The sequence below is a fragment of the Neophocaena asiaeorientalis genome, unplaced genomic scaffold, assembly GCF_003031525.2.
Source record: "Neophocaena asiaeorientalis asiaeorientalis breed wild unplaced genomic scaffold, Neophocaena_asiaeorientalis_V1.1 scaffold197, whole genome shotgun sequence".
NCBI classification, from domain to species: Eukaryota; Metazoa; Chordata; class Mammalia; order Artiodactyla; family Phocoenidae; genus Neophocaena; species Neophocaena asiaeorientalis.
The window spans coordinates 5,772,515-5,791,284 of record NW_020174703.1 but is presented as its reverse complement, the minus strand read 5'-3'; the positions used below and the strand labels follow the sequence as shown (position 1 = coordinate 5,791,284).

General features: G+C 41.7%; 1 protein-coding gene across 3 annotated transcripts in view; it reads right to left on the bottom strand.

The window, feature by feature from the left end:
- TMEM45A (transmembrane protein 45A) overlaps positions 1-18,770 on the bottom strand; it is an 86,764-nt gene that overhangs the window by 33,096 nt on the left and 34,898 nt on the right. For 2 of the 3 annotated variants that reach the window (XM_024759253.1, XM_024759255.1), the window contains exon 1: positions 16,210-16,239. The exons of the other annotated variant lie outside the window; for it this stretch is intronic. In XM_024759253.1, the coding sequence (XP_024615021.1) occupies positions 16,210-16,219 (10 nt within the window). In that variant the 5' untranslated portion in view covers positions 16,220-16,239. Of the gene's footprint in view, positions 1-16,209; positions 16,240-18,770 lie in introns of those variants that run through there. 3 annotated transcript variants of the gene reach the window in all.

The following is an 18,770-nucleotide window of genomic DNA, read 5'->3' as shown; positions in this document are numbered from 1 at the left end:
CTGCGTACCCAAAAAAAAAAAAAAAAAAAAAAAAAGCTCCTTGAAAGCAGAAACCATAAATCTATTCTTCTATTCCCCACTGAACTTATATAGTGCCTTATACACTGTGAAGTTCTAACTTAACAAGAGTAACTAAGCCCTTCTTATAATACAAGATCAGATATTTATACAACACCTCCATTGAACTAATCATCTACCCATCCATTACCAGAAAATAATTTTTCCTCCAGTTACTACCATTCACCCACTTGCCCAAACCCAAAATGTGAAAGTCATCCTAAAGTCCACCTATGTCCCTGAAAACTAATTGGTTATTGATACTTACTGCCTCTGCTTCCTTATGTCAACCCTCTCCTGCCCCAAACTTGGCTGACTTCCCCTAGCCTCTTCAGTTTTATCTGCTTGGGGAAATCCTCCCTGATGGCCCAGATAGGAGAGGACCACTCTCATACCTTCTCAAAGCACCCAGTTCTTACTTCAATGAATTCTTTGTGTGATTAGTTACTGGAAGTCTGCATTCTCCATTAGCCTGTGAAATTTCACTATATTGTGAAAGCCTGTGAAGCAGGTACTTGAGGTTTCTCAGAGGTTAGGAGTCTGGTCCTGTTTTTTTTTTGTTGTTTGTTTGTTTGTTTTTTAAGGCTTCTGGTATATGAAAAAAAGGAAGAAAATTCCAAAACAGAGTTACCAAAACTGTGGTTGCCTTTAAATGTTTACTTTTACCTAATAAATACTTTGAACACACACGTGAAACATACTACCTATCTTGGCGATAACATGAAAATTTCTGAATTGTGCAGCTCTAGGCCAAATCCACCTCTATGACCAGTTAACAGGTTCCTGCTGCCCCAAAGGCTGAATGGACCAATATATCTCAGCACAGCCCATTGGGATGTGATACGGAGGCAATGGGGAATAGTTGAAAGATTTTGAGATGAGCAGAGTGGTATAAGAAATGACTCCTCGGGCTTCCCTGGTGGTGCAGTGGTTAAGAATCCGCCTGCCAGTGCAGGGGACATGGGTTTGAGCCCTGGTCTGGGAGGATGCCACATGCCATGGAGCAGCCAAGCCCATGCACCACAACTGCTGAGCCTGCGCTCTAGAGCCCGTGCTCTGCAACAAGAGAAGCCACTGCAATGAGAGGCCCATGCACTGCAACAAATAAAAGTAAATAAATTTTTTTTAAAAAAAGAAATGACTCCTTGTTCTTATATCAGTTACAGAACTTCTGTATCTTTAGCCTTTTAATCTGAAACACTCTGATGCTTCCAATCTTTCTCTGTTTAAAAGACCCAAACAAAATGAAGTCAAAGCAGCTTGTTATATTTGCCTGGCTAAGGAACCAAGCAGACCCAGTTGCTCCTGGCAACAAAATGGCATTCACTTGATTTCACTTCCACTGTGGAGAGAAAAAAATCACTCAAATCCTCAAACATCACTTCACTCAACTTCTAGAACACCACTCTCTGTATATTTGTCTTTTGTTACCTGTTTTTCTATTGCCTACGGGTACAACTCACTGCTTATGAAAAAATAGTAGTCCAGAGTTTAATTAGATCTCAATCAAAAAAGCAGACACATTGCCCTTGGAAGGAGAACACAGGGCTTTCCTCTTCCACAAAGCAGAACATACCCGCCAGAGAGCTAGCAGAAACCCCAGGGAAAATCACCAGGATAGCAAACCGAAAGGTTCTTCCTCAACATCCTCCCTGCTTAATCGCACCATTTGTAATCTCGTGGGGAAAGAGGTTCAGGCAGGCCTAAAATGGTGGGCTTCAAGATTCAATCACTGGCTTCCAGCTGCCATTCATCCTAAAAATGTTTATTCCTCCCCATCTAAAAAAACCCTCTGCTCCTAATGACACCAACCATCAGCCTCTGGGCTAAGACAAGAAGCAACTCCTAAAACCCTCATTGGCTCCTTTTTTCTGACCACTGCCATATACACACACTCACTCACCACCCAAAAATATTTTTAAACTCTAGCACTTGGGGATAATATTGGGCAAATCTCAAGATCTAAATCAGGTGTTAGTGTTAATTCCCATTAACCAAAGCCACTTAAACCAAAAACCAGACCTGTGTACAGAGAGAGGAGAGAACTCAAAATAGCCCAGAGAAAGAAATCCTACAATTTACTTGGAATCTCAACCAAATATCTAACTTCAATATAAAATGAATACCATGGAGAAAAACTTAAACTAAAAATTTGTCTTGAGCCAGCACCAAAATAAAGTATCCCTAAATCTTAATTAGTGACTCATATTTCAAGACATTTATATATTCCAATACATTAAACAAATTAGAGCTATTTCTTGAGCTCACTTTACCATTTGCCTTAATTCTCAAAGCAAAGTGTATACAAGCATATATAGCTTTAAATTTTTTTGATTCTCCATCATTCCATACCAGTTCTTTCTCTCCAAAATTTCAACTGTTTTGAAAGACTATTCTTAGTTAAGTTATCCTTACCGTCACACTTTCCTCAGTGTCAAGTCAAATGCAATTCTCTTCTCCCAGAAGAGAATTTACAATCGTTCCAGTCTCAAGAAGGAAAAGTAGATACTGACTGGTCTAAATCTAAAACTGCCCACTCTTCCTCCTTGGAGACTTAACCTATGTGCTCATATCTTTCCAGCTTGAACTTGAGCAAATAAGTCTTCAGAATGTCACAATGCCTGCATAAATGTGAATCTAAGGACCACCCCCTTTTGAACATCCTAACTTCCAGTCCAAACGTTGTGCCGTAGAGTACTTTCTGAGACTCACCTTGACATCTCACCCACATGACCACAGTCATGTCCCACCTGCTGTGAAAACAAAAGCCAATGGAGCATGTCTGATCTTTGCTACCTCTCTTCCAGGCCATCAAGATGGATAGACGACAAAGGGAATGGTTACGGCAGCAGTAACATAATAAAGCATCATTGATAAGATAAACCATTTTGTAACATACAGTGCCTCAAGCAAGGTACTAAGGTTGAAGTCATCGCCAAAATCAAAGTTATAGGAATAGGAAAAGATGATTGAAAAAAATGCTTTAGGTCAACAGTGAAGCTCACTTGCCCTCAAGGAATACACAATCTGATAGAGAGAAAAGTGAATAAATAAGTTAGAAAAAATTATTCTAAACCAACGTGAGGCTTGCACAAAGTGAAATGTGAGCAAGAAAGAAACAACAGTCTAACTCTAACCTGGAGAGCAAGCAGCTGTTACCTTATCTGCATTCAAGTCTTATTTCCCCCCTCAATGTAAACTCTTGGTGAACAAGGGCCATATCCCCTATAATATTTCACACCTAGTAAGCACTCAATAAATAGCTAATGAATGATGAGCTCCTGCCTGGGACCCCACCTCCCTGAAACCCTGGCCTCGGTGGCAACCAGGATCAGAAATAGGTGGAGAGGGCTTCCCTGGTGGCGCAGTGGTTGAGAATCTGCCTGCCAATGCAGGCGACACGGGTTCGAGCCCTGGTCTGGGAAGATCCCACATGCCGCAGAGCAACTAGGCCCATGAGCCACAACTACTGAGCCTTCGCGTCTGGAGCTTTTGCTCCACAACAAGAGAGGCTGCGACAGTGAGAGGCCCGCGCACTGCGATGAAGAGTGGCCCCCGCTCGCCACAACTAGAGAAAGCCCTCACACAGAAACGAAGACCCAACACAGCCAAAAAGAAAGAAAGAAAGAAAGAAGCTTTCATTTAAAAAAAAAAGAAAGAAAAGAAATAGCTGGAGAGGCTAATTAAATGCAGATTCCTGGGCTCATTCATATCTACTAAATCAATCGGCAGGGGGAGGCCCAGTATTTATTTTTATTATTTACTATTTTATTTTTGGCTGTGTTGGGTCTTTGTAGCTGCGTGCAGGCTTTCTCTAGTTTCGGCAAGCAGGGGCTACTCTTCGCTGAGGTGCGCGGGCTTCTCATTGCGGTGGCTTCTCTTGTTGTGGAGCACGGGCTCCAGGCACACGGGTTTCAGTAGTGGTGGCACACAGGCTCTAGAGCACAGGCTCAGTAGTTGTGGCACACAGGCTTACTTGCTCCGCGGCATGTGGGATCTTCCCGGACCAGGGCTCGAACCCGTGTCCCCTCCATTGGCAGGCAGATTCGTAATCACTGCGCCACCAGGGAAGCCCCAGAAGTCTGCATTTTTAACAAGCACTCACAAGTTATTTTTTATGTATTCTTGAGTTTTGAGAACCAAAGGCTTAGAGTATGTGGAGACAAGCAAAGGGGCACTAAGACGCTCAGGTTTAAATGTGGCCTCCTCATAGATAAGGGCAGAGACTAGAAAAGGTTTCTGAATAGTCCCATCAAATAGTCTTCATCAAGTACATTTGAGGAGGTTAAACACTACAGGGAAAGGGCTCCTCCTTCTGTGACTGTCTATCATTGAGTTCTTAGCACATGTAAAGGAGGTGAAGCTTTGCCCGTAGCAAGACTATTTACTACTACTGTAGTCAAAGTCAGAATGCACAGGGCTGCCAATAAAGAAGAAAGCTGGCCTGAGTAGCCTGCAATGACTTCATCTGACAAAGGTCTAGTCATCTGTCAAAAATTAAAACTTTTATATGCAACTGGCAAAGAAACATAGGAAGAGATGTTCAATATCATTATTCATTTGGGAAATGCTAATTAAAACAACAAATACCAATACATATCCACTAGAACAGCCAAAGTTTAAAAGACAATATCACATGTTGGCAAGAATGTGGACAACTGGACCTCATACAATGCAGGTGGGAACACAAAATGGTACAGCCCCATTGGAAAGCAGTTTGTAACTTTTTTTTTACATCTTTATTGGAGTATAATTGCTTTACAATTGTGTTAGTTTCTGCTTCATAACAAACTGAATCAGTTATACATATACATATGTTCCCATATCTCTTCCCTCTTGCGTCTCCCTCCCTCCCACACTCTCTAACCCACCCTTCCAGGTGGTCACAAAGCACCGAGCTGATCTCCCTGTGCTATGCAGCTGCTTCCCACTAGCTATCTACCTTACGTGGTTTTTATCTTGCTCCTTCATCTGCTGTTTTTCTGTCTTCTCATTTTGCTTATCTTTCTGTTTGGGGTCTCCTTTTTGCAGGCTGCAGTTCTGTAGTTCCCGTTGTTTTTGGTGTCTGTCCCCAGTGGCTAAAGCTTTTTCAGTGGGTTGTGTAGGCTTCCTGGTGGAGGGTACTAGTGCCTGTGTTTGCATGCTAGGATAGTCCTGGCAGGCTGGCTAGAATGCCAGGTTCTTTTCCATCTGCTGCCTCTGAGCTGGGACTCAGAGCAAGTGAGTTTGTGCATGAGCCCATACAAGTAAAGTCTCAATTTCCTATAGCTCTCTGGCTCTCTCCCTAAGCCCCACTTGTTTTCAAGGCTCATAATCCGCTGCTCCTGAAGCTGCTGAGAGAGATTTCCCTTTCTCTTCTTTGTTTGCACAGCTCCTGGGGGTTTGCTTTGGATTTGGCCCCGCCTCTTCTTGTAGGTCACCTGGAGGCATCTGTTCCCCGCCCAGACAGGACGTGGTTAAAGTAGCAGCTGATTCGGGGGCTCTGGCTCACTCAGGCCAGGGGGAGGGAGGGGGTGCAGATGCGGGGCGAGCCTGCAGCGGCACAAGCCAGCATGACGTTGCACCAGCCTGAGGCCCGCCGTGCATTCTCCTGGGGAAGTTGTCCCTGGATCCCAGGACCCTGGCAGTGGAGGGCTGCACAGGCTCCCCGGAAGGGGTGTGTGGATAGTGACCTGTGCTCACACACAGGCTTCTTGGTGGCGGCAGCAGCAGCCTTAGCGTCTCCTGCCCGTCTCTGGGGTCCGCGCTTTTAGCCGCAGCTCGCGCCCGTCTCTGGAGCTCCTTTAAGCAGCGCTCTTAATCCCCTCTCCTCACGCACCAGGAAACAAAGAGGGAAGAAAACTTCGGCAGGTCCAGACTTTTCCCCGGACTCCCTCCCGGCCAGCCGTGGTGCACTACCCCCCTTCAGGCTGTGTTCACACCGCCAACCCCCGTCCTCTCCCGGAGCTCCGACCAAAGCCTGAGCCTCAGCTCCCAGCCCCGCCCGCCCTGGCGAGTGAGCAGACAAGCCTCTCGGGCTGGTGAGTACTGGTTAGCACTGATCCTCTGTGCGAGAATCTCCCCGCTTTGCCCTCCGCAACCCCTGTTACTGTGCTCTCCTCCGCAGCTCCAGAGCTCCCCCTCCTCCGCCATCCGCAGTCTCCGCCTGCGAAGGGGCTTCCTAGTGTGTGGTAACCTTTCCTCCTTCACGGCTCCCTCCCACTGGTGCAGGGTCCGTCCCTATCCTTTTGTCTCTGTTTATTCTTTTTTCTTTTGCCCTACCCAGGTCCGTGGGGACGTTCTTGCCTTTGGAGAGGCCTGAGGTCTTCTGCCAGCGTTCAGTAGGTGTTCTGTAGGAGTTGTTCCACGTGTAGATGTATTTCTGGTGTATCTGTGGGGAGGAAGGTGATCTCCGCGTCTTACTCTTCCTCCATCTTCCCCTCATCTCTATCCTGAAGACATAAGAACTGAAAACTTCCATAACCCGGCCCGCCGTCTGCACGACTGTCGTGGCTTCACCACCGGGGCCCCTCCAGAGCCGGCAGCCTCAGGGAGGCTGCCCTCCCCTCGGGCTCCGGGGCAGTTCCGTGACAGCGGAGGGAACAGACCCCGAGCCGGGAGTTTCAGCTCTGTGGAAACGCAGGCTCCATCCTGAACATATTTTCTTAAACTTGTATTTCTTTTTTCTTTGGTACTAAGGTAAAAAGTGTTATGCTTTTAATTTCAAACTCCAGGTGTTTATTGCTGGCATATAGGAGAACAGTTGACTTCTATATATTAACCTTATATCTTGCAACTATAATCACTTACTAGTTCCAGGAGTTTGTTGTTGTTGTTGATTCTTTGGGATTTTCTACGTAGATAATCATATCATCTGCTAACAAAGACAATTTTTTTTTTCCTTCCCAACCTGTATACTTTATATTTCTTTTTCTTATATTAGTGCATTAGTTAGAACTTCCAGTATAATGTTGAATACTAGTGGTGAAAGGGGACAACCTTGCCTTGTTCCCAGTCTTAATGAGATCGCATCCAGTCTTTCACCATTAAGTATGATGCTAACTGTAGGTTTTGTGTAGATATTCTGAATCAAATTGAGGAAGTTCCCCCTCTATTCCTAGGTTGTCACTTTTGAGTTTTTTTTTTTAACTTTTCTTAAAAACACACAAAGCAGGGCTTCCTTGGTGGCGCAGTGGTTGAGAGTCTGCCTGCCAATGCAAGGGACACGGGTTCGTGTCCCAGTCCGGGAAGATTCCCACATGCCGCGGAGCGGCTGGGCCCGTGAGCTATGGCCGCTGAGCCTGCGCGTCCGGAGTCTGTGCTCCGCAATGGGAAAGGCCACAACAGTGAGAGGCCCGCATACCACAAAAAAAAAACCCAAAAAACTACACAAAAAAACTAAGAGGGTCTTTAAAGCCAGAAAATAGAGAACCTTAAATGCCAGGTTAATACGTTTAAACTTTATTCCATGGACAATAAGAAGCAACTGAATGGCTTGAGAAAAAAAAAGGATATAACAGAGATATGCATCAGACCCCTTAAACCCTTCCACAATATAAGAATCTAATTTCTATTTAAAGATGTCCAGCAAAGGGGACTCCTCCAGCTCCTTCAATACCTCATTCTGGTGACATTAAAATCTCACTCTCCGTTAGCCTTGCCTCATAGCCAACTTGAATCTCTTGGATGTCCCACGGAAGATCCAGAACATTCATCTGTCTTGACAAACTGCTTCCACAAAAATGTGACTTCCAAACTCGGTATTCTACTACCCACTCCCTGCCCAGAAGAGAAAGCTATGTCACTCTGCTTCAGGGCAGAGGTGCAGGCACCCCATGGCCTAGATTCACTTACTAAGCAATGTACAGCCAAAATGCAGTGACCACACCTGAATCAATAGTGTTGACACGTTCATTTGCATCACACCTTCTAAAGAAGGAGTTGCTGTTATCAAGAGCTCTATCCATAATTATATCTGGATGCCTGTCTACAGAGAACACTCTGTAGCCCACTTCTGTCCTTTGGGGACATGAGGTCAAATCAGAATTATTTCAGCCAGATCCCCATGTGATTCATATGCACATTAAAACTAGAAACACTAGTCTAGGGCAAAATTTCTCTACAGCGGCACTATTAACATTTTATGCCCATAATTCTTTGTTGTGTGAGGCTGGACTGTGCTTTCCAAAATGTTTAGCAACATTCCTGGCCTCTACATACTATTCTGGCAGCACTCTTCCACCAGTTGTGACAGTCAAAGATATCTACATATATTGATAAATATCCCCTGAGGGGCTAAATCAGAGCCCCTTCCCAAATAAGAAGTACTGGTTTACAAGACCCTTGGTCAAAACCCCTTAACATAAAAAGATTTTTTTTTCTTTTCTCTTGGGAAAAAGAGAAATGTAACAAGTTTAGCTGTTAACTACCGTATCAAAACAAGTCCAAACAGATGATGTGCACCTATTGGACTTGAGGACACAGGGAGGGGGCAGGGTAAGCTGGGACGAAGTTAGAGAATGGCGTGGACATATATATACAGTACCAAATGTAAAATAGATAGCGAGTGGGAAGCAGCTGCATAGCACAGGGAGATCAGCTCAGTGCTTTGTGATCACCTAGAGGGGTGGGATAGGGAGGGTGGGAGTGAGGGAGATGCAAGAGGGAAGAGATATGGGGACATATGTATATGTATAGCTGGTTCACTTTGTTATAAAGCAGAAACTAACACACTATTGTAAAGCAATTATACTCCAATAAAGATGTTAAAAAATATATATCTTCTGTGCTTCATGTTGTCTTTATCAGATGTTCGATTACTGAAGAAAAACTGAGTCAATATTAAGAGAGCTAAGGTTTTTTTATAACATGTAACTTTCTGTATTTGCCTTTGAAATATTTTTATTGTCACTGTGGTTAAATGGGTAACTATTATTTTACAGTGACCTCTGATCCTATTAAATCAAGTGTTCTAAACATCTTGACATTTTTTTCAAACTTCCCAAAACCAAACTCTAAATGAAGTCTTTTTGATTTGAACCTAACTTTGGGATTTTCCAGAGGCCCCCTGTAAAATCTGGAAGGATTTGTTCTCTCAAGAGAGAAGTGTTAAACTAATTAGGCTTATTTGATATGTTAAATTACATGGAAATAAGAAGTGATACGAAACCTTCTTTAGATTATATTGTATAATATATTATACAATATATACCTATAATATATTATATGGGTGTATGTTACTATTATAAGTAGTCCAGAAATCATATAAAATCTGACATTCCTAGTACGTTATCAGTCGTAATTCCAGTTATCATCTTAAAATGTTGTATGTCTCACAAATCACCGAATTTCCTTGTCAATTAAATTATAATGAATTCTCATCAGAACTTTAACCGTGGCCATGTTTAAGTCTTCTGGCATTCACAGAAAATTACTGTATTATTCTGATGCTTTCCTGGAAGCTTTAACACGCAGCTATGATCCAAAATTGCTGTGTTTTAAAGAGATTTATGGAAAAGACCTTGACAAGCACTCTAGAATACAGGTTTCTGATAACTCTAAGATCATACCATTGAACTAAATAAGAATTTCCAGAATTGTTATGGAGAAACTGATTGATTCATAAAACTGCTAACCCAAGGTCAAGCAGAACAATTACACAGAACTGAATGAACTGATGAGAATTATAATTTTCTGAATTTTTTCTTTGAAACATTGCCAGTTCATTAATGTTTTGTTTTTCCAGATTTAAGAAAAACTTTTTCTCTTTTCTATCCAACTATTTATAACTTAACAGCAACTTGGTAAATTATATCTTTGTAAACAGAATTTTCTCACTACCTGATCTCTCAAGAATTCAGAAGTTCTTATTGAGTATTCTTATTTTCATGGCAATATAGTTATTTGCATAGACTCAGTGAGAATCTGTTTTCCTTAGAACAGAACACAGTGGGAAATATTGGTTATGTTACCAAGACTTTGACTGGAATGTTACATTTGAGAATGATGTTCATAGACTCGGACATAATCAGACGGTTTTAAGAAACTAAGGTTGACTTTATGGAGCCAATAAAACCTCCCTTCAGAAAACTACCCGGTAAATCTTGTTTATAGGGTTCCCAGCCTAACCAGCGAGTATGGAAAGTCATTTCCTAGCAGATCCAGAACCTCATGACATCTTAGACCTCAGGAAGAGAGGAATTTACCTAAATCTATAGGCATTGCAAGTGAGTCCTTGGCTTCCAGAATAATCTCATATTCTTTATCAAAAATTCTAGCAAAACAGACTGAAGAAAGCTTACATGATCAATCTCTATTCTTGCTGCATTTATGTAAATAATCAGACCAAGTTTAATGAAATTAGACTTATTTGGCAAACCAATTAGTCTTATTATGACTATCTTTGGTAAAAATGGGGGTGATGATTGTAGAGAGAAAAATGGTGTTTCATCCTTTTCTGCTTGTTCCTATCTATGTTTTTCTCCCCCTTTGCTGATCTATCTCACAACTTCTAACCAAACTCAGCTTCTAATATGTGACACTTTCTAAAAATAAAATTTCAAATTGGGAACTAAAGGAAACCAGAATACGTCACCCCAAAATATGCCTCTTTGACATAAAAATAATTTTGAGCTGAAGGCAATTAAGAAGTAGCAAATGTAGGAAAAGCTCTCTGCCCTCCTCATTACTTCCTAGAGGCAGGATATACATTCTCCTTTCACTGGAGACTTATTCTTATCAGCCCAGAGGTGGCAAGAGGAATCTGTCAAACAAATCTTTGTCATTAGTTCCCAGATGTTTATCTTCCCACAGTGTGCCGCCCTTGGAAACCTAAACTGCTTTCCTTTGTCCTATCATTTCTCTATAAATTTATTGTTCTTTGTTGACGATGCTCTATAAGCCAGAATTCTAAGCTGTTGCTTTGAGTTATTTTTCATTGAGGTTTCTCCCACATGATGGGTGTTGCATGTGCTTAAAAAAAAAAGAAAAAAAAAAAAAGACTGTTAGTTTTTCCTCCTGTTAATCTGCCTTTTTGTTTAAAAATCCCAGCTGAAAACATAAAATGTGTAGAAGTCTAGTTTTGCCTTCCCTACACATGTAGGGCAACACATTCTCAGTTTCTGGAGATTAGAACCTGGACATCTTTGAGAGGGGGGCGTTATTCAGCCTGCCATACCCCCTTAGGAATGCCAGTCGGAAGGAGGGCCTCTAACACTCATAAAAATAAAAACTTTAAAAATCACCAACAGACGGTGTGGGGAGAAGGGAACAGGAGCAAAAGAAGCCTCTTTAGACTCTCAGGTCCCGTCACTGAGGGAGACTCAAGGGCTTAGTGTTGTCTACTTCTCACTCCTGGCTGCACGAGAGAACCCCTGAAGAGCTCATAAAAGAACTCACTCCTTAACAAGACAAATTACACTAGAGGTGGGATTAGCTAATAGCCCTAGGAAAGCCAGAATGGGATAAAGCACTGTTTCTCAAACTGTCTGTAAGGTACAGACATTTTAAAAGGAAAAAAATTCTTTTAGAGCCAGTATGTTGACAAATTGCTTTTATGAACTTTCTTAAATAGTAAAAATATGTACTTGGACAACTACAAAAATAAAAAAAAATTTACAAATTAAATAGAAGCAAAACCAACACAAATCAAATAAATTAATGCAAATCAAATAGACAATTATTTCTTTTAAAATAAGTGGCCTTTCACACATAACTCTGAAACTGACAGCTACGGCACATACACTTTTTGGTCCAGAAGATGTATATTACTGTGTCCCCCCCACAAACTGACTCAGCTCTCTATTCAAACTAAAATCCACCAGAACGTTGTCTAGCATATTAAGCCCGTCTTCTTTATTCATCAACCCTTGATAATTAAACCAGTGCTACATGCCCCATCATGATCTTAAGTACTGTACAAAAATGTAAGCTTCAGCACTGAGATGTTTGGCTGAATTCTGATGCAAGATGCTCACCCAGGTGATGTAGAATAGGCTTATAATATTTCTCAGTAATTGCTGAGATGAAAATGCAGTTAGATGACTGTAGTAGAAAGCTTGCAGACCTTCTTCCCCACCCCTCAAGAACATGTCAGCAGACTCCTAGAAGTATATTAACTCCACCTGGGAAAACACTGGGAAAAAGAATTAGGAAGAACTGTACCCAAATAGTTCATGAGGGGAAATTCCTCTTTATATAAATATTTTAGCTAATAAATACAGAAGAAATGACAGAGTTTAGAATTTTACAAGCCCTGATGAACTAATAAATGCAGGCAATGATGAACAAAGACGACTGATAACAAAGAAAGACAAGGCGACAAGATGCACCTGAAGTATTCTTGCAAAAAAAAGGTGAACCTAGGTGTGATCCAACCTCTCTACGTAATTCTTCATTTACAGCAAACGTAGGGGCAGAGGAGCATGTTAAATGACATCATAGGGATGCAACCAGTAAAACCAAATGATGCAAAATTCTACAGGACAAACTGACTTCCTCAACAAATAAACTGTAAGGAAAACAAACAGAGAGAGAACTTGTGTATTAACAAAGACTCCTGAGTCCTATCTATAATTGCAATGTATGAGCTTTATTTAGATCCTAATTCACACAAAAATAGTTCAAGAATTTTAATTTTATAGGGGTGAAAATCGTATTGTATTTAAGGCTTTTTTCTTAATCTTTATTTTTAAAAGATATATACTAAAATATTATGGACCAAATAATATGATGATGAGGATTAGTTTCCAAATTGTGATGGTCAATTTTGTGTGTCAAATTGGCTAAGCTCATGCTACTCAGTTTTTGGTCAAACACCAGTCTAGATGTTGCTATGAAGGTATTTTTTAGATGTGATCATCATTTAAATTAGTCAACATGGAGAAAAGCAGATTACCCTCCACAGGCCAGTGGGGGGGTGGGCAGTGGGGGGAGCATGGGGCAGGGAGGTGGTGTGCTCAGTCAGTTGAGGGCCTCAAGAGGAAAGACTGAGTTTCTCCAAGGAAGAAGTAATTCTGCTTCCAGATTTTCTTCCCAATAGAAACTGCAACACCATCTCTTCCCTCAGTCTTTAGCCCGCTGGCCTGCCCTACAGATTTCAGACTTGCCAGCCCCCATAATCTCAAGAATCAACTCCTTAAACTAAATCAGTCTCTCTCTTTTTCCATATATTCATACACACACACACACACACACACACACACACACACACATCCTTTCTGTTCTTTTTCTCTGGAGAATTCTAATACCAAAATTATCTGGGAGAGAGGAGAAATGAGTAAGGAAACAGATAAAACAAAATTGGCCATGAGTTAGTAACTGTTGAAACTGGCTAATGGGTATATCATACTATTTTGTGTCTTGACATTTTCTACTTAAAAGTTGGGAAAGATAAAAAGAAATGAAAGAGCCAAGCCAAAAGAAATGAAAGAGACCTGTTTTTGTTTTTTTTGTCACAGGTCTTGATGACAGAACAGCATATGGAAAATCAAGGCTATCCTGAGAAATCTGAGGCTGTGATCCATAAGGGAGAAGTTAAAGCTCGAAGGAGCTGGCCTTGGAGGTGACTCTTCCCTTGACCTTGAACTTCCAGTCTGATTTAGACTGCACACTTTCTGGTCCCACTGCACCTGCACATCCCTTTACCACAGCACTTTTCTTATACTTTTACTCTCAATCTCTTCTCACTAGCCAGGAGATCCGTACTCATCCAAGCACCAAGCTTGCACTCAGAAATGTTTGATGCATGAATTAAAGCAATGCCCAACTTTTAAGCCAACTCATGTGCTACTGTCTTCTAGTGCTTGATTTCTTCTGTCAACTGTTAGAGCCTACCACTAACTTCTCTGTTTTTTTATTTCTTCATACCCTCTGATTCCAAATATTTACCTCCTACCAACCAAACATTTGAGGTCTCACTTTATGGGTGGGGCAGACACTGGCATTCACCATCATAGAACTTTGTAAAATTAACCTTCAAAAGCCCATTTCTGGGCAGAAAACAAAATCTCATCCAACAAGTGGCCTGATTTGCAGAGCTTTCTTTCCAACCTCCTAGAAAAGAAAACCTCTCTGACCATTAGGGTCTGTTGTGAAAGTCATTCTTTTCACAGGTCTGCCCTTAGGTGACAGGATTTCAATGTGAATAACCATCAAATGAACTGTTTCTTTGGCTTTATCATAGTATTCTGCATGGTTTTGGAATAAATTCACTGATTTTACAATTAGAGTGAAGAAAAACCGTAGGATATCCCATTTTATAAATTAAATTAATGAAAAGAAAAATGGTCCAATGCCAGTTTTTCTTTTGCATCTACTTTATAGAGGGAAAGAAAAATGGTGTGAGGGAAAAATGAGACAGAAATAGGCATCTAAACTCCAGCCTCCTGTTAATTCAAGTTCAGACAAGAAAAAGCAGAGTTTTGTAGCTCGCTATGCTCCATGGGAAATGCTGTGACTCTTGTATAAGAAAATGGGAGGGTCTGAGTGGCTGAAGTCGCCTACCCTCCTGCCTCCTCCCCTGGCCCCTGATCTTACACTTAAAGCCATTATTTCAGGAAAAAAAAAAAATCTCCGTCTTTGCTTCTGCCCCCACCTCCCAAAAGGTCAGATATGCAAGTTCATGTCAAAATCTCAAGGTAAACGAGAATGAACAAAGGGAATAAAGAGGAACGAGCAGCTGCTGCCTGGACTGCCGGTGTCTGAGTTGGGTTGCGTGTCTGTGTAGTACAGTAAGCCTCCCTGAGAAAACCATACATGAGCCTTCTTTGGACAGAAACCTGAAAGGTCCCCAGAAAACATGTCAATAACCAGTGTTGACAGCTTTGCAAGACTGTCACCTGGGTTTTCAGTTCCTGCCCTTCAGCACTTAGGTAGGTAGGTCTACTTACCACAGTTATCAACAACAATAAAGTATAGGATACCAGTGAAATTTGAATTCCAGATGAACAATTTTTTTAGCCTAAGTATGTTCCATCTATTGCATCCTTATTTGGAATTCAAATTTCAGTGGGTATCCTGTGTTTTATCTGGCAACACGTGAAGGTATTTCCATGGAGTCAAAATATTGCAACAGCTCAGTGTGGAGATTTCTCAAGGAATACCCATGAAGCTAATGAAGAAATGGTGAAGCACCACATGAAAATAAGAGGAAAAAACCCAAGAATGAAATTTCTGGGTTTTTGTCTCCCCAAGAATGAAATCCATTAGCATGTTTCTCTAAGTAAGAGATCCTAAGTTGATTCGGTTGTGACTCCTGAATATTTCCAGATCTCTTTTTAAACATACTATGCTTTTCCAAATTACACCTTTTCTATTTCTTAATCAAAAATGCCCTATGCCTCATTTATACAATGAGAAATTTGGTCTAAAATGTTGGTGGTCCCATCAAGTAAGCTGAGGATCCTTGGGCCAAGGTTCCATTATAAGAGGCCACCTGAATTGGTATGGCTATCTTTTTTTCTCAATCAATAGATTGTAAAAGTATAGCCACAATCAAATTGTGGGATGCAGTTGGGAGGAATGCTAGAAATCCATGATGTTAAAAATGGGTCAGTCTCATATGATAAGTTTGGAACCATTGGTCGAGGAGGATTTCCAATGCTTCATCCAACCACTTCATGATTCCCAGCATTCTGACATCAGAGCCACTGAATCACTGTTTCTTCTGCAAATTGGTTCTGAGCAAGTAGAATAAGAGAGGAAAGTCTTGGAACCCAAAGTAAAAACTGTCATAAAAGTGGTCATATGTGATGGGCACTATATTATTCTTGTTGTTCCTTTCAACAGATTTAGCAAATATAGATTAAGGGCCTAATATACAAGATATTTTCTGAATTTATGTTGGTGTTTTGTTTCTTTTCCTGTAGTCAAATACTACAGTAATTTAGATGGGGTAATTTATAGACATTTTGATCTCCATAAAGGCGCTGTTGAAAACTTACTTCTTTATTAGCTTTCATGTATTCTCACTTTACAAATATTTATGGTGCACTAATTCTGGAATAGATATTATATAACTTTCTTGTTGACAACCTGCTACCCGCTACATACTACATCTTCCAAAGAGATAAATGAAAAGGAAGGTGAAGTCTCTGTTCAGTGATTCCTTGTGTGGATAATACCCCCAAAAGCATATATATATATATACTTTTTGACTAACTCCTCTGGACCTACTTGGACACATTGGGGCACCTCAGAGGTCCCACACTGGATGGTCTCTTGAGGTCCATCCATCTTCTTGACATCACTATTCACTGTCTCCATCCAGTGTTTCCAGCCCACATCACAGCTGCACAGAAGTCAGACCACAGTCCATTACCAGGTGAAAAGAGGCTGCTAACTGGCGCTAGGGATACAGGATGAAAGGAGACATCACTGTTAATCAGCACATCCATGGCTTCAAATGGGGTACAAATTACTATTAGGTTCCTGGTATTAATAGGAGGAAAGTAAGGCTTAGAAAAGATTAATAACTTATTGAAACGGTTCTCACAGCAAGTTAAATGGCAGAGCTGGGATTTGAACTGGTCTGGCTGACTCTGGAACCCATGCTCTTACTAATATGCTCCTGCCCTTATGGAATTATGGAAGATGGCCAGAGGTGAGGCTTCAAAATTTACTCAAGACCATCTGAAGAGGCTGCTCTTCCTGCTGTGGGCCCTGCTTCTCTGGGAACTGTCATTACCCGGGGAAGGAAAGATAAAGGGTTAAAAGTGAGAGAGAGGTGCCGCAGCTCTGGTCACGCTGCTCCTCTGCCAGTATCAGGAAGCTAGTAAAAGCTTTGAAGCAAGGAAGTTGCATAGTAAATAGTATTTCAGGAAGATTAATTTGGCACCAATGCACAGAAGATATTAAAGATATTAAATCAAGAGGCTGGGGGCTTCCCCGGTGGCGCAGTGGTTGAGAATCTGCCTGCTAATGCAGGGGACACGGGTTCAAGCCCTGGTCTGGGAGGATCCCACATGCCGCGGAGCAACTAGGCCCGTGAGCCACAACTACTGAGCCTGCACGTCTGGAGCCTGTGCTCCGCAACAGGAGAGGCCGCGATAGTGAGAGGCCCGCGCACCGAAATGAAGAGCGGCCCCTGCTTGCCACAACTGGAGAAAGCCCTCGCACAGAAACAAAGACCCAACACAGCAAAAATAAATAAATAAATAAACTCCTACCCCCAACATCTTCTTAAAAAAAAAAAAGAGTCTGGAGGCAAGGAAACTGGTTAAGAGGTTATTGCAGACATCATTTCTGAGATGAGTCTGAGTCAGGACAGGGCAGTGGGAACAGGGAAAAAGAGCCGAATGTGAGTGTTCCCCACCAAAAAGGAAGAACTGACCAGCCCTACGGACCTGCAAAGCCAAGACTGTGGTCCACGATGGTCTGAGGCTGGGAGAGAGAGGAGGAAAGACACTACCAGAGCTGGTAGTTGTCCCAGCCCTGTACACTGAGGTACCTGCCTCTTCTATCTCCTTTCCAGACCACAAGCTCAAAGGAGTCACGGGGTCACCCTGTGTCTGGCAGCCCCACAGTTTTTCCCCATTGCCGACCACATGCTGGGGGGTTGGTAGACTCGGTAAATACTGACTGGCAGTCTGTTTCCTCTGGCTGGAATGCCGTGTTCCCACCTTTGCCTGGAAATGCCATGTAGGAAGGCCTCCCTGGAGGCCCAGCACAAACATCTCTCCCTCAGAGAGGCCTCCGTGACCAGTCAATCTAAATTGGGTCCTTCAGTTTTCCTTGCATAGAAACTTTTCTTCACCGTATTTATTACAATGTGAAATTTTTTATTTGTTGTTTTTCCATTTAGTTTTTATTTCCTTTTACTGTTTTTGTTGTCAGTGGTGGTTTTCTACTTTCCCCCACTAGACTATAAGTACTGCAAAGTCAGTTTTTCTTTTCACCATTGAGTCCCCAAAAGCCCACACAGTGCTGTCCCATAGAAATAAAATGTAAGCCACATATGTAATTTTAAGTTTTCTGTAGCCCCATTTTTCAAAGTAAGAAGAAACTGGTGAAATTAATTTTTCATTATATTTTTATGTAACCACATATATCCAAAATGCTATCATTTAAACATATGATCTATAGAAAAAATTATTAATGAGATAGCTTACATTCCCTTTTTTGTACTAAGTCCTCAACTTCTGTATTTCACACTCACAGCACATCTCAGTTGGGACCAGCCACATGCCAAGTGTTCTGTAACCACGTGTGACTAGTGGCTGCTGTAGTGGACAATATAGATCCTTGCAGGATGCTTGACATACACTCCTTACTTAATAAAAAGTCAATTCATGAAAAAGGGAGTGTGGGAAGGGCAGAAAGATGGAGAAAAAAGAGAGAGGAAAAGAAAGGGAAGAGAAACGAACCTTTTCGGGTATTTACTACGTTAAGTTCTTTCATGTATCAATAAATTACATAATTTAATTCTCATATCAATTCTGGTGAGGTAAATATTATGAGAACAGTCATAAATGAGGACATTGGTTTGGAGATGTCTTATAACTGTCCCAACATCATCTTCTCTTTTGAGTGAAAGAAGCAAGATTCAGAACCAACCTCCCTTACCCAACTGTGCTGCCTCACTCACAGAAGCCACACCTAACAAGTCTAGTCATGCCACACAGTTGTCTAACCTCTCTCTCCTCCAGGTGAGACATCCCAGGGTTCCTATAAGATATTATTTTGAATCTCATAGACACTCTTATTTCTAAAGTATAGTCTGACCATCGCAGGCTAAC